Genomic DNA, 22,004 nt, shown 5'->3' on the forward strand with positions numbered 1-22,004 from the left:
AGACTTTCTTGTATTTTTGTTAAGTGTACTGGTTTTGTGTTTGTTGACCTGTAGCCAGGAGGTGGTGCTTTTAAGAGCCCATCAGCTGCAGTAGTATAGGGAAGATACAAGTTTTTTGTAGCGTCATGTCATGGGTGGGGCCATAGAGCTCCCAAGAGATTATGTTCATCTTCAGAGTTTCTCTGCTGTCCCATGGAGCTTGCAGCATCAACTCACCCTCTTCATATGTCTGTGGATTCTCTCAGCTTTCCTTGAACTGCAGGAACACTGCAGTGATTTTTGGAGCAAGAGTTTACAATATGAGTCTCCACATGATGTTCTATCTGTGTGGGAGCTTCAAATTATTACTGCCTTCTATCTGCCATTTTTTCCCACACTCTGATTTGTCATTTTCTTTTCTTGTAATTTTTTTGTCTGATTTTGATATCAGATTAGTACTGGACTCATGAAATAAGTTGGAAAATATTCCACAATCTCGATTTATTTGAAAATGTTTTTGAAAAAGTAGAATTCATTATCTTGATTATGTGCTAAAATGTATCGGTGAAGACATAGGACCTGGTGTTTTCTTTTTCTGTGTTTTTATTTTTACATTAGTAATTTAATCCCTATAATTGTTATAGGTTGATTTTGATTTTCTATCTCATCCTCAGTTCATGACAGTAATTTTTATCTTTCTAGAAATTTCTCCATTTCAACCAATTTATCTAACTTGTTGACATATGGCTGATCATAATATTCTTTCATAATGCTTCTCATGTCTTTAAGGCCAAAAGTAATGTGTCCTCTTTCATTTGTGATTTCAATACTTTGAGTCATCTCTCTCTTTCTCTCTCAGTCACTCTAACTAAAAGGCTGTCAATTTTGTTCATCTTCTTAAAGAACCAAGTTTTAGTTGCATTGATTTTTCTTTAATGTTTTTATTTTCTCTAGTGTATTGATTTCTACTCTAATCCCTTTTATATTTTCCAATTTATTTGCATTTAATTTGCTTTTGTTTATCCAATGTCATGAGATTAGGCTAATACATTTAAAATTTTTTATTTTTAATGAAGATAATTATAATTTTATTTTTTTTCTAAGAACTGTTTTGCTTCATCCTGTCAGTTTTGGCAATTTCTGTCTTCATTTGTATTCATCTCCAAATTTTTTATAATTTCCCTTATGATAGCTTCTTTCATATATTAATTATTTAGGAGTGTGTTGTTTAATTACCAAATCATTTTAATTTTCCAAATTTCTTTATGATATTAATTTCCAATTTCACTCAGTTTTCATTAAAAACATACCTTATGTGATTTTAGTAATTTCAAATTTATTGAGAATTATTTTATGTCCTAGCATATGGCATATCCTAGGGAAAGTTTAATTTTTTATTTTTTTTTAACTAAAGAAAGTACTTTTCATTTTAAAAGTGTAATCTATTTTAGTTGCTCTATTTTTTTTAATTTCCTTTTTTTAAAAAAACTTGTATTTTAGGTTCAGGGGCACATGTACAGATTTTTTTATACAGGTAAATTGCATGTCAAGAGGGCTTGGTGTACAGATTATTTCATCACCAGGTAATAAGTTTGGTACTCAATAGGAAGTTTTTCAATCCATACCCCACTTTCATCCTCCACCTTCAAGTAGATCCCAGTGTTTGCTGTTCCCTTGTTTGTTTTCATGTATACTCAACGTTTAGCTCCCACTTACAAGTGATAACATTTAATATTTGTTTTTCTGTTCCTGCATTAATGTGCTTAGGATAATGGCCTCCACCTCCATCCATGTTGCTACAAAGGACCTCTCATTCTGTTTGTGGCTACATGATATTTCATGGTACACATGTACCACATTTTCTTTATCCAGTCTACCATTGATGGACATTTACATTGATACCATGTATTTTCTATTGTGAATACTGCTGCAAAGAACATACCAGTGCATGTATCTTAATGGTAGAACAATTTATATTCCTTTGGATATATACCCAATTATGGAGTTGCTGGGTCAAATGGTAGTTCTGTTTTAAGTCCTGTGAGAAATCACCATGCTGCTTCCTACAAATTATAAACTAGTTTACATTTTTCATTTCCATCAGCAGTGCATAAGAATTCTATTTTCCTGCAACCTCACCAGCATCTGTGACTTTATGACTTTTCAGTAGTAGACATTCTGACTGGAGTGAGACGGAATCTCATTGGGATTTTTATTTGTATTTTTCTAATTATTAGTGATATAGAGCATTTTTTTCATATGCTTGTTGGCCACGTCTGTGGATTTTCTTGAAAAGTGTCTGTTCACCTCCTCTGCCTACTTTTTAATGTTCTGTTTTGTTTTTTCCTTGTTAGTTTAAGTTCCTTGCAAATTCTAGATTTAGACCTTTGTCAGATGCATAGTTTGCAAATATTTTCTCTCATTCTTTAGGTTATCTGTTTACTCTGTTGACAGTTTCTTTTGCTGTACAGAGGCTTTTTAAATAAGTCTCATTTGTCCATTTTGCTTTTGTTACAATTACTTTTGGTGTCTTCATCATGAAACTTTTGCCAGGCCTATGTCCAGAATGATATTTCCTATGTAATTTTCCAGAATTTTTGTAGTTTTAGTTTTTACATTTTAGGCTTTGATTCATGTTGAATTAATTTATGTGTATAATATAATGATTGGGTCCTGTTTCAATCTTCTGCATATGGCTACTCAGTTATCCCAGCACCATTATTGAATAGGGAGTCTTTTCCCTATTGACTGTTTTTGTTTACTTTGTTGAAAATCAGATTGTTTTCAGTGTGCAACTTTATTTTTGGGTTATTTATTCTGTTCTATTGTTCTATGTGTCTGCTTTTGTACGAGCACCATGCTCTTGGTTACAGTAGCCTTGTGGTAGAGTTTGAAGTTAGGTAACACGATGCCTCTTTGTCCTTTCTGTTTAAGAACACTTTGGCTATTTGGGCTCGTTTTTGGTTCCATAAGAATTTTAGAATAGTTTTGCCTAGTTTTGTAAAGAATATCATTGGTAGACTCAGGAGTAGCATTGAGTCAGTAAATTGTTTGGGGTAGTGTGGCCATTTTGGCGATATTAATTCTTCCTATGCATGAGCATGGATGGCTTTTCCATTTGTTTTAAATCTGGTTTCTTTCAGCAAAGATAGGTAATTCTCATTGTAGGGATCTTTCACGTCCCTGGTTGACTGTATTCCTACATCTTTTATTCTTTTGTGGCTGTTGTAAATGGATCTGCATTCTTGATTTGGCCCTCAGCTTAGACATTGTTGTTGTATAGAAATGTTGTATAGAAATTGTTGTTGTATAGAAATTTTTTACAGTGATTGTGTATCCTGAAACTTTGCTGAAGTGATTTATCAGAGTGAGGAACTTTGGGGAAGAGAATGTAGGGTTTTCTAGGCATAAAATTATATCATCAGCAAACAGATAATTTTAATTCCCTCTTCCTATTTGCAAGCCTTTTATTTCTTTCTCTTGCCTTATTGCTCTATATAGGACTTCCAGTACAATGTATAATAGGAGTGGTGAGAGTGGGTCTCCTTGTCTTGTTTTGGTTCTAAAGGGGAATGTTCCCAGCTTTTGCTCATTCAGTATGATGTTAGCTCTGAGTTTGTCCTAGATGGCTCCTAATATTTTGAGGTATGTTTCTTCAATGCCTACTCTGCTGAGGGTTTTAAATGTGATGAGATGTTAAATTTTGCAGAAAGCCTTTTTTTGCATCTATTGAGATAATCATGTGATTTTGTTGTTAGTTCTGTTTATGTAATGAGTCACATATACTGATTTGTCTATGTTGAACCAATTTTACATCCCAGGAATAAAGTGTACTTGATCATGGTGGATTAGCTTTTTGATGTACTGCTGGATTTAATTTGCTGGTATTGTGTTGAAGATATTTACACCTGTGATCCTCAAAGATATTGGCCTAAAGAAAAAGATATTTGTCTGTTTATTGTGTATCTGCCAGGTTTTGATATCAGGATGATGCTGGCCTCATAGAATGAGTTAGGGAGGAGACCTTCCACCTCAATTATTTGCAATAGTTTCAGTAGGAATGGTACCAGCTCTTCTTTGTACATCTGGTAGAATTCAGCTGTGAATCTATCTGGTCCTGGATATTTTAAGGTTAGTAGGCTATTTATTACTGATTCACTTTTGAAACCCATTATTGGTCTGTTCAGGGATTCATTTTTGTTCATTATTGGGAGATTGTATATTTCCAGGAAGTTATTAGTTTCTTATTGGTTTTGTAGCTTGTGTGCATAGAGTTGGCCATACTAGTCTCTGAGTGGTTTTTATATTTTTGTGGGTTTGGTGGTAATGTCCCTTTTGTAGTTTCTGATTGTGTTTATTTGGATCTTCTCTCTCATTTTTTTTTTTTTTTTGTCTAGCAAGCAGTCTATAAATATTTTTTATTCTTTCAGAGAACCAACTCTCAGATTTATTGATCTTTTGTATGGTTTCTTAAATTTCAATTTCCTTCAGTACAGATCTAATTTTGGTTATTTGTCTTCTGCTACCTTTAAGGTTGGTTTACTCTTGTTTTCTAGTTCCTCTAATGTAATATTTAGTTGTTAATTTGAGATCTAGGTGATTACCAGTATAAACTTTCCCTTTAAAACTACTTTAGCTGTGTCCTAGATATTCTAGTATGTTGTGTCTTTGTTCTCATAAGTCTCAAAGAATTTCTTGATTTGCACATTAATATTATTGTTTAAACAAAAGTCATTTGGGAGCAAGTTATTTAATTTTCATGTAATTGTATGGTTTTGAGTGATATTTTTAGTATCAATTTCTATGTATATTGTACTGTGTCCTATGTATATTGCACTATGTGGTTTGTATGATTTTGTTTTTTTGAAATTACTGAGAATTGTTTGATGGCTGATTGTATGGTCAATTTTAGAGTATGTGTCGTGTGCACATAAGGAGGAGGAGGAGCCTGTATATACTATTGTTTCTGTTAGGTTTGTATTCATCTGTTTTCACACTGCTATACAGATACTACTAGAGACTGGATAATTCATAAACAAAGGAAGTTTCATTAACTCACAGTTCTGCATGGCTGGGGAGGCCTCAGGAAACTTACAGTCATGGCAGAAAGGGAAGCAGGCATATATTAGATGGTGGTGAGAGAGTGAGCAAACAAGGAGGAACTTGCAAAACACTTATAAAACCATCAGATCTCATGAGAACAGCATGGAGGAAACAGCTCCCATCATCCGATCACCTTCTACCATATTCTTCTCTCAACACCTGGGGATTACAATTTGAGATGAGATTTGGGTGGGAACACAGAGCCAAACCGTATCAGATCTATTTGATCATGCACTGGGGTCAGGCCCCGAATATCTTTGTTAGTTTTTTGCCAATGGGGTGTTGCAGTCCCACTATTATTTTGTGATTATCTAAGTCTCTTTGGAGGTCTCTAAGAACTTGTTTTATGAATCTGAGTGTTCCAGTGCTGGGTACATATATATCTAGGATAGTTAGATGTTCTTGTTGAATTGAACCATTTACCATGATGTTATGACCCTCTTTGTCTTTAATTGTTGTTAGCTTAAAGTCTATTTAGTCTAAAATGGAAATAGCAACCTCTGCTTTCTTCTGTTTTTCATTTGCTTGTTAGATTTTTCTTCATCTCTTTAGATAGATACTATGGGTATAATTGCATGTGAAATGGGCCTCTTGAAGACAGCATACAGTTGGGTCAGCTTCTTTATCCAACTTGCCAACTTTATCAGCTTCTTTATCCAACTTGCCACTCTATGCCTTTTAATTGGGGCATTTAGCCTACTTACATTCAAGGTTAGTATTGATATATGTGGATTTGATCCTATCATTGTGTTGTTAGCTGATTATAATGCAGACATAACTGTGTAGTTGCTTAATAGTGTCAGTGGTCTATGTACATAAAAGTGTGGTTATTTTGTTGGCTGGTAACTGTCTTTCCTTTTCATGTTTATCAGTCCCTTCAGAACCATGTGTAAGGCAGGTCTGGCAGTAACAAATTCCCTCAGCATTTTCTTGTCTGGAAAGAGTCTTATTTTTACTTCACCTATGAAGTTTAATTTGGCTGAATATGGAATTGTTGGTTGGAATTTCTTTTCTTTAAGAATGCTGAATATAGACAAACAATCTCTCTGGCTTGTGAGGTTTCTGCTGAGATGTTAATTGTTAGCCTGCTGCGGTTCCCTTTGCAGGTGACCTGTCTCTTCTCTCTCTCTGCTCATATTTTTTTTTACTTCATTTCGACCTTGGAGAATCTGATGACTATGTATGTTGGGGATGCTTGCCTCGTATAGTATCTTGCAGGCGTTCTCTGCACTTCCTGAATTTGAATGTTGGTCTTTCTAGCAAGGATTGGAACATTTTCATGGATGATATCCTTGAGTAGGTTTTCTGAATTCCTTGCTTTCTCTCTTTCATTCAGGGACACCAATGAGTTATAGGTTTGGTCTCTTTACATCATGCCTATTTCTCAGGTTTTTTTTTTTTTAATTCATCTTTACTCTTTTTTGTATGTGTCTCACTGAGTTATTTTGGAGAACCAGTCATTGAGCTCTGAGATTTTCTCCACAGCTTTATCTATTCTTCTGTTAATACTTGCAGTTGTAGTGTGAAATTCTTGAAGTGAGTTTTCCAGCTCTGTCAGATACATTTTGTTGTTTCTTCAAATGGCCATTTCATCTTTCATCTCCTCTATCATTTTATTGTATTCCTTAGATTCCTTGGACTGGGGTTTTACTTTATTTCTGAATTTGATTATCTTCATTTCTATCTATATTCTGAATTCTACTTGTGTCAGTTCAGCCATTCAGCCTGATTAAGAGCCATTGCTGAGGAATATGTATTGTTTTTAGGAAGAAAAAAGACACTCTGGTTTTTTGAGTTGCCAGAGTTCTTGTACTGTTTTTTTTTTCTCTCATCTCTGTGGGCTGATGTTCTTTGAAGCTGCAATCCATCAGATGGAGTGTTTTGTTTTTATCTTCTTTTATGTCCTTGGGGTTTGATTGTGATATGTTTGGTTCAGTTGACTAACATCATTTCTGGAAGATCTTAGGAAACCAAGGCTCACCTCAACACTCTTGGGCTGCATGCTGTAACTCTGTTGGACTGGTACCAGGTCACTTGAATTTCTCTCTTTCCCCTCAAGATTAGAAACCTGCTTCCCTGAAGGGGGTGAGGAGCTCCTGATTTGCTGTCCACAGCAATCTAATGAGTGGTGCTGGCCAAAGCACTTCATCAGGATGATGACAGTGGGATTCGTGTTTTTTCCAGAAGTGGCAGCACTGGCAATGGCAGTTGTCTGCTGGCAGGGGTTGGGCCACTGATGTCTGTGCATGTGTTAACACTGGCAGTGGCAGCAGCATGGGATAATGGGACTCTCAGTGTCTGTGTTTGTGTTCACTCTCACAATGGTAATGGTGTAACGGGGGTCAGGGTTGCTGGTGTTCATGCATGCATTAATAATGGCAGCATGGTCAGGTGTCCACATATCAGTAGGAAGGGGTGAACAGTGTAGCACCAATGCACGTCAGTGAGGAAGGGGAGGTGAGTTCTGCCTCTGTGAGCATTGGTATAGCAGTGAGAGGGTAGCTGTGGGCAAGTGCATGCTGTCAACACAGTAGGAGGATGCTTCAGTGAGGGAGAGTACAGGCGAGATGGTGCACATCAGCAGGGGCCAGTCTGCTGGAGCTCTCTGATGGTTAGGCATGGCCAAGGAAATATTATGAGAGCCCCTGGGAAGCACCCTGATTGGCACATAAGGCTGCGATGAAAGTGAGCATGGCCAGGCTGGGGCTCTGGGAGAGGGCAGCAGACAGGTGCACTCAGATCAAACTGGCTCCATCTTATGGGCAAGACTGCACTGCTCTGTCCTCATCTGACTGACACCCTAATGCTAAAATTTCTTAGAGGAGCAGGGTGAGCCTTATGTGACAGGTGTCCCTGGCCATGCTCCACCATAGAGATTCTCACACCAAATCCTGTGGTTTTCATACAAGCTGGGGTCATGTCCCTGCAACCTCCCTAAGTAGCTCTCACTGCCAGCTTAAGTGTCAGTGAGGGTCATAGGATCTCCTGCTGCCAGGATTCTGGAGGCCTGAAGCAAAAGTATGCCACTCTGCACCTGTTAAACTTACTCTTTCCCCAGGAGTTGCTGAGGGCCAGGAATGAGTCCCAGTGCTCAGCAGCACCATGCACAGTTCTCAGCTTGCTCCCACTATAGCCCAGTGTCTGAATTCTCCCTCTGTCTGCTCTCAGTGCTTTTCCTTCAAAGATCTGCCCAGAGTGTACCAGTATTCCTGATGTTCCAGTCTCTGTGGGATTGTTCCACCTGACTGCTTCTAGTCAGCCATTCTGACTCCAGTACGTTTTATATGCACTTGAGAAAAAAATTTATTTTGCTATTTTTGGATTTAGAGACCTGTAAATATTCACTGGAGCTAGTTTGTGTGTGGTGTTAAGTCTTATATTTTCTTGTTTATTGTCTGCTTATTTTTTCTTTTCCTTTCCTTATTACAAGTAATATATTCACATTTCTAACTCCTATTGTTGAAGGGTTTATTTCTACCTTCAATTTTATCCATTTTTGCTTTATGTATTTTGGGGCTCTCTTGTTAGGTCTGTATATTATTATAGTTATTATATATCTTCCTGATTTATTTACCCTTCTACTATTTTAAAATGCCCTTTTTAAATCTCTAGTAACATGTTTTAATGACTAGTTTGTTACTAGTCATTGTTATTGCCACTCTAAACATCTTATGGTCCAATATGCATAATATATTTTCCATCATTTTACTTTCAAACTATTTGAATTTCAGGGGAAAAATATGTCTCCTGTAGACAACAAGTACTTGGGATTTTTTAATCCACTGAATCTTCAGATTGGACTTTTTAATCCATTCTTATTTAATCGTACAATTCATCTAGTTTGATTTGTGCTTATCATTTTCTTCTTTTATAATTTTCATTTTTTTGTTTCTTGTAAAACAAAAACAGGATACATGTGCAGAACATGTAGTTTTGTTATGTAGGTATACGTGTCTCATGGTGGTTTGCTGCACTTATTTACCTATCCTTTAAATTCCCTTCCCTCACCCCCACAACCCCCAACAGACCCTTGTGTCTGTTGTTCCCCTCTCTGTGTCCTTGTGTTCTAATTTTTCAACTCCCACTTATGAGTGAGAACATGTTTTCTGTTTCTGTGTTAGTTTGCTGAGGATGATGGCTTCTAGCTTCATCTGTGTCCCTGCAAATGACCTTATCTCATTCATTTTTATGGCTGCATAGTATTCCATGGTGTACATGTATCACATTTTCTTTATCTAGTCTAGCATTGGTGGGCATCTGGGTTAGATCCTTGTCTTTGCTATTGTAAATAATGCTGCAATAAACATACGTATGCATGTGTTTTTATAGTAAAATGATTTATATTCCTTTGGTTGTTCACCTGGTAATGGGATTGCTGGATCAAATGGTATTTCTGGTTCTAGATTCCTGAGGAATTGCCATACTGTCTTCCAAAATGATTGAACTAATTTACATTCCCATCAACAGCATAAAAGCTTTCCTATTTCTCCACGGCCTCACCAGCATCCATTGTTTCCTGACTTTTTAAAAATTGCCGTTTGACTGGCGTGAGATGGTATTGCATTGGGATTTTGATTTGCATTTCTCTGATAATCAGTGATGTTGAGCTGTTTTTCATGTTTTTTGGCTGCATAAATGTCTTATTTTGAGAGGTGTCTGTTTGTATCCTTTGCCCATTTTTTAATAAGGCATGCAGACAAGATTAGATGAATAAGAATAAAAAGGAATGAACAAAGCCTCCAGGAAATATAAGACCTCACAAAGAGACTGAACCTACAGTTGATTGGAGTACCAGAAGGAGATGGGCAGAATAGAAACAAGCTGGAAAATATACTTCAGGATATTATCCTGGAGAACTTCTCCAACCAGCAAGACAGGTCAACATGCAAATTCAGGAAATACAGAGAACACCATTAAGATACTCCATGAGAAGATCGACCCTATAATTATCAGATTCTTCAAGGTCAAAATGAAGGAAAAACTGTTAAGGGCAGCCAGAGAGAAAGGCCAGGTCACCTACAAATGGAAGCTGATCGGACTAACAGCAAACATCTCAGCAGAAAGTCTTCAAGCCAGAAGACATTAGGGGCCAATATTCAACATTCTTAAAGAATTTTCAACCATGAATTTCATATCCAGCCAAACTAAACTTTATAAGCAAAGAATAAATAAAATCCTTTCCAGAGAAGCAAATGCTGAAGGATTCTGTTACCACGAGGCCTGTCCTGTGAGAGCTTCTGAAAGAAGCACTAAATACGGAAAGGAAAAGCTGGTACCAGGAACTGCAAAAACACACCAAAATATAAAGACCAATGACACAATGAAGAAACTGCATCAACTAGTGAGCAAAATAACCAAATAGCAGCATGATGACAGAATCGAATTAACACATTATAATACTAACCTTAAATGTAAATGGGCTAAACACCCCAATTAGAAGACACAGACTGGCAAATTGGATAAAGAGTTAAGAACCATTGGTGTGCTGTATTCAGGAGACCCATCTCACGTGCAAAGATACACGTAGACTTAAAATAAAGGGATAGAGGATAATTTACCAAGCAAATGTGCTTGTCATTTTTATTTCTGTTTTCTATATGTCTCAATTCAATTTTGTCTTCTGCTCATTTTTATTGCTTTCTTCTAGATTAAGGAAATATTTTATTCTGTAACTTTTTTTTTTTAATGATCATTTTACTATATTTGCCTTATTGTTCACTGTATTACCACATATACATCTCCAAAGGTTTAAATATGTCCCCCAAAGTTCATTTGTTGGAAATGTAAATGTCACTTAACACCATTAAGGTATTTAGAGTTGGGACCTTTAAGAATTACTTAGGTCATGAGGGCTTCACCCCTATAAATGGTTTAATCCTGTTATTGGGAAGTGGGTTAGTTATCACGAAAGCTGGCTCCTAATGAAACGATAAGTTTAGTCCCATTTATCTGTCTGTCTTGCATACTTACTTGGCTTTTTTTCCCATTCTGCTATAGAATGATGACTCTCACCAGATGCTGGCAGCATACTTTTAGATTTACTAGCTCCCAGATCTGTAAGCCAAATAAAATTTGTTTAATAATTACCTACTCATTGTTATTCTGTTATAGCAACTGTAAATGGAGTAAGATAACATCTTAATATAACAGAATGCACATTAGATTTACACTAACTTAATTTTGGTAAGATATAAAAATGTTAATCTCATAATGCTTGCCAATCTATTTTGTGTTGTTAGTGTTGTGCACATTACACCCATAAATTTTAAAGCCTTATATTGCATTGTTATAATGATTACTTTATAAAATGTTATGTTCATTAAAGAAGCTAAAAGAAGAAATGAAAGCAAATTTATATTTAGAGAGCTTATTATATTTACCATTTCTAGTTCTTTTTGTGGGTTGCTTCTCATTGTTTTCAAACTGAGGAACTTCCTTTAGTATTTGTGTTAAGGCATGTTTACTACCAAATAATTATTTTTTATAATCTTAGAATGCCATCTAATCTTATCTTAATTTTTAAAAGATTGGTTTTCCTGGTTAAAGATTCTTGGTTAACAGTGTTGTTTTTTTTTTTCACTTTTTGAACATGTTATCCCATTGTCTTCTTGTCTTTATTATTTCTGATGAGAAATCAGCTCTTAATCTTATTGCTGTTTCCCTGTATGTAGTGAGTCATTATATTTTTCTGTTTTCAAGATTTTCTCTTTTTCTTCAGCATTTTTTCTATGATATGTCTGAGTGTGGATCTCTATCTCTTTGTATGTATCCTATGTGCTGTTCATTAAGATTCTTGATTGTATAAATTGATGTTCTCCAGAAAATTTGGGAAATATGTAGCCATAATTTCTTTGAAATGTTTACTACTCCATTGTTTCTCTCCTCTCAACTGGTATTTGTATTATATTTGCATTAGTTCACATAAAGATGTGCCATATTGTCTGAGACTTGGTACATTTGTCATTGTGTTTTCTTGTATTTATATTGAATAATCTATGTTGTTTTATTACATTGTTCTCTGCCTCTTCCTTCTGCTAGCTCTAATAAACTATTGAGCTCCTTTGGTGAATATCTCATTTTGGTCATTGTAGTTTTCAACTCCAGAATTTGAATTTGGTTATTTTTTAAATTTTTATTTCTTTATTGATATTCTCTATTTAATGAGATATTGGCATTATATCCACCTTTACTTTTTTAAATCATGGTTTTCTTTCGTTTCTTGAACATATTTGGTGTCACTTCTTAGGAGGCTCAACCTTAAGCATGTACACAATCTCCCTTTAATTACAGTCATTGATTAGGGCTATTTTAGAATGCATATTTTCTCTATATCTCTGTTAATATATCTGTCTCATTTTCTATGAAACCCAGCTGTAAGACTTCATGAATTGCTCTCTGGTTTCCTGATTTTTTTCAACAATTTACTAGAATATAAATTGCTTTATAGTCTAGACCAATTAACTTCAGGTAGGGGTATAGTTTTTTTGTTGTTGTTGTTGGTTTTGTTTGTTAAATAAATTCCATGTCTAATGTTTATATTGGTTTAACTGTATTTTTTTTGAATTTTGAATTTTAAATGTTAAATGTACAAGTAATTGAATATATTTATGGGGTAGAATGTAATGTTTTGATATATGTTTATAAAATGTCAAAGGTACTTTTGGAAGTCAGTCTTTGAGATTTGCTCTAACACAAGAATAGCTCCTCTTAGTTGGCTTTATCACATTTTCAGCTGATGAATTATCTGACTCTTCATTTAGATAAGATATCTTTAAGTGATCTTAGGCTTGAATTTCCTCTCACTCTTCAAATAAAGTTAATTTATTTTGGGAATGATTTTGAGCACTCTTTTCTATGGACTTTCTTTGTATCTGGGAAAAATTCTGAGCCACTACACAGGTAATGGGTGTGGTACTGGGTGTGTTTTTAGCCTCTAGTTTTCTTGACTTTTCTCTTCTAGTATGTAATCTCTGTCCTACAAATACCATATTACAGTGCAACACTATTCACAATAACAAAGACATGAAATCAATCCATGTGCCCATCAATGGTAGATTGGATAAATAAATTGTGGCACATATATGCCATGGAATACTATGCAGTCATAAAAAGAATGAAATCATGTCTTTTGCAGCAACATGGATAAAGTTTTAAATCATTATTCTGAACCCATTAATGCAGCAAAAAAAAAAAAAAAAAAACAGACACTACATGTTCTCACTTATAAGTAGTACCTAAATGTTGGGTAAACATGGTTATAAAAATGGGAACAACAGATACTGAGGAATACCAGTGGGGGAAGGAACATGGGGAAGGGTTGAAAAAAATCCATCTAGTGGGTACTGTGGTAACCACCTGGGTGATAAATTTATCTGCAGTCTAATCCTCAGCATCATTCAATTTACCTTTGTCAGAACTCTGCATGTGTATACCTTGATTCTAAAATAAAAGCTGAGAAAAAAAAAAAGAAGCAAATACACACTCTTCATCATTTGTAGGATAAGGATATTAATAGTAGACCTATCAGAGTTGTTATGAGGATTTTTTGTGGTAATTCATTAAAAGTTCTCATCACAGTGTGTGACTCTTAATAAGTGTTCTATATCTGTAATTTAAAATATGGACTTTCTTGATGAATTTCACTAGATTTATGATATGCTATCAGAACCTAACCAGAGGAGTGAAAATCATTTAAATGAATTGTTATTTAGAACAGACTTGACAATTCAGGCAAAATATATTAATGTATGAATTTCTATTGTACAACAGCTGGCTAACATTTTATTAAGGTCATATTAAAATGTGATGGATGTTGAAATTATAGTTAAAGATCAAGTGGATTAATTTTTTACGAAGATGGTATGGACCAATTTGAAATACTATTGTAAAAAATAAAAACGTTCTAGCTTAAGCACCTGAGTCATTATGATGAAGTGTGTGAATTTAGGTCCTTGTCACAAAGGCAAAATCTCTATTCCAATATACTTAAAAATTAATTTTATGAGGTAAAAATTTCTTTTTAAATTAATTAACTTAAAAAATTTAGGTTATTTGGTTTGAAGAGATAATTACACTTGATAAGAGAAGTACAGTATGACCAGAATTACTGATAAGATGGAATTTTAATATTCAATAGTATCATATTATTTTGCCTTTTATCCAAAAGCTAAGTATTTTATTCTTTCAGTAAAATCTAAAAGTAGTTATCTAAGATTAGGGCTGCATAGTGCACATTAAAAAATAGTTATAAATTTTGTCCTGCCAGTTAATATTTCACAGAACCAAATAAGTCAATTTTGATTTAAAAATCATACCTAATGGTCACCTCTGAAATATCCAGCTAATAGATCTACATGGATTACATTAATATAATTATTACCACTTCTTTATTTCATGCTGAGTAAACAGGGGGGGTTTTGCCTGATAATTAAAGCACAGTGGAAATAGGGCTGACAATTCAGACTTTGTAGTATCACTGCCTTTTTCATCATACGTTAAAGCACATTTAATTGAAGCAGCCACATTTATGGGTTTGATGTACAGTATCCACTATATACCACACTTCACAGATTAAGTATTTATTTACAACCAATCTCTATGGAGAAAACAATAAGGATGCTAAAGTGAGAGTGAACCTATGGTCTAAAATTAATCATAGAAATACACTAAAGATATAAGAGGTGAAATTGCTTTGGTGAAGATTTACCATGCCCTAAACCACCAATTCTTAAATCTCTGGAGTTATGGTTGATTATTAATATATGTTCTACTGTTTGACTTTATCAGCTAAGCAGCCATAGGCCTCAGATTTACCTTAATGTTTACAATATATAAGGCCTTGCCATTATAGCCAAGACAATCTATTGAACAACTTAGTACATTTATAATTTCAAGATTTACAATTTAGCTCACTCTAGCACACATGGTAACAATTCCATGTCTTCAAAATCACTATTGGAAACTTTTGGTATTGCTACTTCTAAGACAGTTGATAACCCTCATCTTACTTTATTATCTTAGTCTCCTTTTCAGCACTTGACTACATCATTTATACTAAATGTACATGTTACTGGATAATAATGCCATATTTGCTCACATGGTTCCCTTTCAATTGTATTGTGATCTTTTTCTAGATATAGGTTTCCCTCAGACATACAAAATCACATAAGGACATATGATACTAATTTCCATAAATATCTGTGAAGGATTAATTGTAGGGTTGAACTAATTACTGTAATATACAACTCTAACATTCTTTGACTTACTGAAATAAGCTCATAGATGTCACGAAAGATTCTGTCTTCTCAAATCACCCAATAAAAACTAATAAATGGTTGACATTCTTGTGCACTATTAAATCTTATAAAAATGGACGAAAGATGACCTTATTCCACATTCTAAAAATTCTGAGTGATAGTTTGATCTACTCTCCTCAAAAAAAGATAAAAGAGAGAATTTTTTTATTTCTTTTTTTAATGCCGTGAAAGTAAAATATTGCCTTCAAAGTGTAGTCAAAATTTTAACATATTCATTTTGTGGAAAGAGAGTATTACCATTGTAGAATGACCTACTTGCTTAGAAATATTCACAAGTAAAAAAATTCTCAGTGAGGCTTTGGATTTTTGTTTTATATCCACATTATTCTAGCCAATTCTTCTGTACAATTATACAAAAATTTGCAGAAATCAAATATAATACAGAGCTATTTATCACTTAGTCCAACATACTTTAGATATTTTCAAGAGTTAACTTTATGGCTGAGCCTTATATGGCTAATGAGGGAGTGTTTTTTTACCGTAGTGCTCTTCTATTAATGAATCACATTAGCTTAAACACACTTATAATATATTTATTAAAGGTATTTAAAAGTAATTAGCAATTAATAGATCAATAACCCACAGAATATTTTCTTCATACATTTAAATAATAGAATTGCTTGTATTTTTAAACATTCAGTCATTCCTGTATTTTGAATCAAAAAAATGATGCCTTATATTCTCAATTAAAAGTGTCTTAGATTTGGAATTTAGGACAAATAGAAAATTGAAAATTTCAAGTAATAGTAAGTCCTTTTAATTACAGAAATAAGAACGGTAAGTATAAATAAAGACATTTACTTGGTTAGATACTTTTTAAATATAAATGACTCAAATATTTTTTATTGAGTAATCTTTAAATTTTTGGATCAGTCAGCAATGCCAATTAAATATTGTTGACTGACTTGTGTCACCCAAAATTTATATGTTAAAATCCCAACTTCCAAAACCTCAGAATGTGACTAGATTTGAATGTAGGGCCTTTTAAGAGGTAATTAAGTTTAAATGATGGGGTGGGGGGGGCTTTAATTTAATTAGACAGTTGTATTTACAAGCATAGGAATTTCTACAACATAAACAGACATGAGTAATACATGTACAAAGAGGAAAGACCGTGTAAGGAATGAGTGAGAAGGCAGACATCTGAAAAGCCAAAGAGAGTCCTCAGAAAATACAAACCTGCTGAGACCTTGATCTTGGACCGCTGCTGGTAGGTGTCTCTCAGTCAGGAGGCACAGGGGTCAGTGACCCACTTGAGGAGGCAGTCTCTCCCTTAGCAGAACTTGAGCTCTGTGCAGAGCCAACAGTTAAGAACATTTAAGTCTGCTGAAGCTGCACCCAAAGCCACCTCTACCCCCAGGTGCTTTGTCCCAGGAAGATATGAATTTTATTTATAGGCCCCTGATTAGGGCTGCTGCCTTTCTTTCAGAGATTTCCTGCACAGAGATAAGAAATCTAAAGAGGCGGTCTCACTACAGCAGCTTTGCTGAGCTACAGTGGGCTCCATCCAGTTAGAAGTTCCCGGTGGCTTTGCTTACACTGTGAGGGGAAAACCACCTACTCAAGCCTCAATAATGGCAGGTGCCCCTCCCCCCGCCAAGCTTGAGCGTCCCAGGTCTACTTCAGACTGCTGTGCTGGCAGCAAGAATTTCAAGCCAGTGGATCTTATCTTGCTGAGCTCTTTGGGAGTGAGATCCTCTGAGCTAGACCACTTGGCTCCCTGGCTTCAGCCCCCTTTCCAGGGGAGTGAATGGTTCTGTCTCACTGGCATTTCAGGCACCACAGGGGTATTAAAAAAACTACTGCAGCTTGCTCAGGGTCTAACCAAATGGCCGCCCAGTTTTGTGCTTGAAACCCAGGGCCCTGGTGGTTTAGGGACCCAAAGGAATTTCCTGGTCTGCAGATTGTGAAGACTGTGGGAAAAGCATAGTATCTGGACCAGAATGCATGGCTCCTCCTCACGGCACAGTCCCTCACAGCTTCCCTATGCTAGGGGAGGGAGTTCCCTGACCCCTCTTGCTTCCTGGGTTAGGGGTTGCCCCCCCCACTTCCGGCTTGCCTTCTGTGGGCTGCACCTGCTGTCTAACCTATCCCAGTGAGATGAGCCAGGTACCAGTCGGAAATGCAGAAATCACCAGCCTTCTGCATTGATCTCGGTGGGAGCTGCAGACCAGAGTTGTTCCTATTTGCCCATCTTGCCAGCCACTCTAAGTTTATTTTTAAATTAAAATTTGGAAAATGTAAGCCATTTCAAGTAAGAATTTGCTTATTTCCTTTTCTTCTTATTTTGAGATGCCAGTTACAAGTAATCTAGACATTGTATTATTGTCCTATAGTTTTCTTAGGCTCTGTCGATTTCTTCAATCAGTTTAACTATCTCTCCTTTATTTATTGTTTCCCTAAAACAATAATTTATTTGTTATTTACTTACATATTTTTAAATTGACACATTATAATTATACATATTTATGTGGTACAATTTCATGTTTTGATACATATATATGCTGTATAATGATCAAATTTGGGTATTCATGATATCCATCACCTCATGCATTTATTGTGTCCATAGTGAGAACACAATAGCCTCTCTTCTAGCTACTTTTTAATATACAATACCATAATCTTAACCATTGTCACCCTAGTGTACTATAGAATACCAGAACTTAATTTCTCCCATCTAATTGTAACTTTGGACCCATTGCTAAACCTTCTTCATCCTCCCCTCTCCCTCCTATTTCTTGTCTCTGATAATCATTATTCTCTTCTGTTTCTATGTCAACTCTTTTTTTTTTTTTTTTTTTTAATTTCATGAGTAAGAGAGATCACGCAGTATTTGTTTTTCTGGTCTGGCTTCCTTTACCTAATATTATGTCCTACAGGTTAATCCAAGTTGTCACAAATGACAGGATTGTATTTATTTGTGTAGCTGAGTGGTATTCCATTGTGTATGTATAACACATTTTCTTTATTTATAAATTTGTTATTGAACACTTAGGTTGATTCTATAGCTTGGCTTTTGTGAATAGTGCTCCAATAAACACAGTAGTGTAGATATCTGTTTGACATGCTAATTTCATTTTTTACATATGAATCCAGAAGTGAGATTGGTGGATCCTATGGCAGGTGGTTCTATTTTTAATTTGATTAGGAACCTTCAGACTGTTGTCCATAATGGTTAGACTAATTTATAATCCCACCAACAGTGCATGCATGTGACTTTTCTTTACAGTCCCACGAACTTTTTTTTTTTTGCCTTTTTTATAATAACTATACTAACCTGAGTGAAGTGGTATCTAGTTGTAGGTTTTATTTGCATTTCTCCGATGATTAGTGCTGTTAGGCATTTTCTCATAAGCCTGTTGCTCACGTCTGTGTCTTCTTTTGAGAAATGTCTATAATGTCTTTTGTTTTTGTGGGTTTTATTTGCTGTTGAGTTTTAAATATTCTTATATACTCTGGTTATTAATCCTTTGTCAGATTTATAGTTTACAAATATTTTCTCTTATTTTATAGGTTTTCCCTTCACTCTTTCCTTGCCTTCCACTATGATTGTGAGGCCTCCCAGCCATATGGAACTGTAAGTTTATTAAAACCTTGTTTTCTTCCCAGTCTCAGGTATGTCTTTATCAGCAAAAGTTTTTAGCTTGATAAAATCTCATTTGTCTATTTTTGCTTTTGTTGCGTGTGCTTATGAGGTCTCATTTTAAAAACCTTTATTCAGCCCAGTGTCCTAAAATATTTCCATTATGTTTTCTGTTAGTAATGTCATTGTTTCAGGTTTTAAATTTAACTTTTTAATCCATTTTGGCTTGATTTTTGTATATGATGAGAGGGAGGGATCTAGTACCATTCTTCTGTATTTGAATATCTAATTATCCCAACATTTTTTGAAGAGGCTGTCTTTTCACCAAAGTGTGTTCTTGGTACTTTGCCAAAAAAAAAAAACAGTTGGTTTTTGGGGCATGATGTAGTTTGGCTGTGTCTGCACCCAAAGGTCTTCTTGAACTTCCATGTGTTATGGGAGGGACATGGTGGGAGGTGATTGAATTATGGAAGCAGGTCTTTCCCATGCTGTTCTTATGATAGTGAATAAGTCTCATGGGATCTGATGATTTTATAAGGAGGAATTTCCCTGCACAAACTCTCTTTGCCTGTTGCCATCCATGTAAGATGTGACTTGCACTTCCTTGCCTTCCACCAGGATTGTGAGGCCTCCCCAGTCACACAGAACTGTAAATCTATTAAAACCTCTGTTTCTTCCCAGTCTCAGGTATGTCTTTATCAGCAGCATGGACACATACTAATACAGTGAGTGGATTTATTTCTGGGCTCTGTATTCTGTTCTCTTGGTCTATGTGACTATTGTAATGCCAGTAACATAGATTTTAGTTACCAGAGTTTTGTAGTATATTTTGAAGTCAGGTTGTATGACACCTTCAACTTCATTCATTTCTTCTCTGGATGCTTTAGCTACTTGAGGACTTTTGTCATTCTATATAAATTTTATGATTTTTTTTTCCATTTTGTGAAGAATAAACTGATATTTTGAAAGGGACTGCATTAAATCTGTCAGTCACTTGAATAATATGGGTATTTTGACACATCTCTCCTTTAGATTGTATTATTTCTGGTGATATATTTTCAAATTCACAGACTCATTTTGTCAAATTTATTCATCTCTTAAGTCTATCCAGTAAAATTTTTAACTTCAGGTATTCATATTTTTATTTCTAACACCTTTTTAAATTTTTTTACCTCTATTATATCACCTTTTACTGTCAGGGATTTTATTCTTCACATAGATACTTTACTTATTTCCCCTGGTAAAGTATTCTTCGTGTAAGAACTAGAACCTCTAAATCTGTAGAAATCAGTGATTTGGGTATGTAAAACACAAACTTTCCTAGTAGGTCATTGAAGGGATAATTAAGATAAGCTACTCTAGCTTCCACATCTTGGTTCCCAAGCCCATATGACATAATGCTAACTACTTGTGGCATATTATTACATTTGTGCTTTAGAGTGCATATGGTACCCTGGAACATATCATCTATACATTTATTGTATCATCTGTACATTACATTTACTACTTTAGAGTGCATATAGTACCCTGGAAAGTATCATCTATAAGCGTATACTTTTGTCTCACCTTTACAAGGTCATCATTCTCTAACAGCTTCTAAGATATGCACTATGAGACACTACTAGTAGATCCTATGGTAATGGGTCCACTTCCAGATTTCACTTGGTGTAAAGATGGTCCTTTGGTCCACAGTGAGTATATGGGGGAATTGCATATTAGGATAACAAATATTGTGCAAGCCTTCAGATAATACTGCTGCTAAGAATCTTCAGGCAGGAAAATCAAACCACTATACCCATAATACATGTCACTTCCATTCAAGATAAATTGCATGCCTTTCCAGTGCGGAGGCGTGTCCAACATAATCAACTTAATACAAAGTAGCTGTTAGGTCTCTGTGAGGGATAGTGCTGTACTAAGGTTCAGCAGTGTTTTATTTTAATTATAGGTTGAACATTTCACAGCAGCGTTTGTTAAATCATCTTTGAAGAATGAAAATTCATGATGTTGAGCACTTGCTTAACCTCCATCACTGCCATTGTGCTGCTCTATTACTACATTCATGTTTCTAGCATTAAGGTGGGTGATGCTGCAGGCTGGCTTACTTTATCTAGCCTAGTCATTTTGTCTACATGGTTATTCAGTGCCTTTCTAGTGTATATGTTCTCTTGAGGGTATTAATATGTGATACAAGGAGCTTCTCTGTTTTTTTTCTGTTTTCATAGGTCTAGCCACATTGCTGCTTCTCTAGACCTCCTTATGCAGATCTTCTAGTCTTTTTTTTTCCAGACCCCCAACTAATTATTTAAGTCATTTGTTATTGAGCATATCTATCTATCTATCATCTATCTCTATGTCTATCTATAATCTATTCATCTCTGTTCATTCTAATCCCAGACTACATTGTTTCCAAAACAGTGGATAATAAGTAATATTATTTGAATCTTTTTCTATTTAGATAATTTAACCTCATTCCTTGTGATCAAGGACTGAATTAAATGGCAGTGCAGAAACAAAACATTTTTTATTTTTAACCACATACCAATCCCCTGTGTCTTAGTCTATTTGGCCTGCTATAAACAGAAATACTATACCTGAGTACTATAAACAACAATTTATTTATCACAGTTCTGCATGCTGAAAGGTCCAAGATCAAGGTACCAAAAGATTCAGTGTCTGATAGGGAACCACTTCCTGGTTTATTAGCAGCCATCTTCTCACTTTCTATGTAAGGTAGAAGGACTGAGAGAGCTCTCTGGGATCTCTTTTAAAAGGGCACTTATGCCATGCATATGATCTGTACTCTAATGATCTAGTCACCTCCCAAAAGCTTAACTCCCCAATACCATCAAATTGGGGATTAGGATTTCAACATATACATTTAATGGGGACACAAACATTCATTCCACAACACTCTCCATTCATGAACTGAGCTTAGCTTTTCATTTCCTCCATCAGTTTGTCATAAGGGAGTCACTACCAATGTGGCCATAGCTGTGAGCTAAAGAAAGGTGCTGGTATAA

The 22,004-nt window shown here is 35.2% G+C and overlaps 1 protein-coding gene across 1 annotated transcript in view; it reads left to right on the top strand.

Annotated features, from left to right (window-relative positions):
* ACTRT1 (actin related protein T1) overlaps positions 1 to 22,004 on the top strand; it is a 173,536-nt gene that overhangs the window by 99,549 nt on the left and 51,983 nt on the right. The window contains 1 exon segment of the mRNA XM_064384471.1: positions 18,912 to 18,975. Within this exon segment, the coding sequence (XP_064240541.1) occupies positions 18,944 to 18,975 (32 nt within the window). The 5' untranslated portion in view covers positions 18,912 to 18,943.

This window comes from Aotus nancymaae, unplaced genomic scaffold (genome assembly GCF_030222135.1).
Source record: "Aotus nancymaae isolate 86718 unplaced genomic scaffold, 86718_ANA_hifiasm-v0.15.2.pri h1tg000004l, whole genome shotgun sequence".
In the NCBI taxonomy this organism is placed as follows: domain Eukaryota; kingdom Metazoa; phylum Chordata; class Mammalia; order Primates; family Aotidae; genus Aotus; species Aotus nancymaae.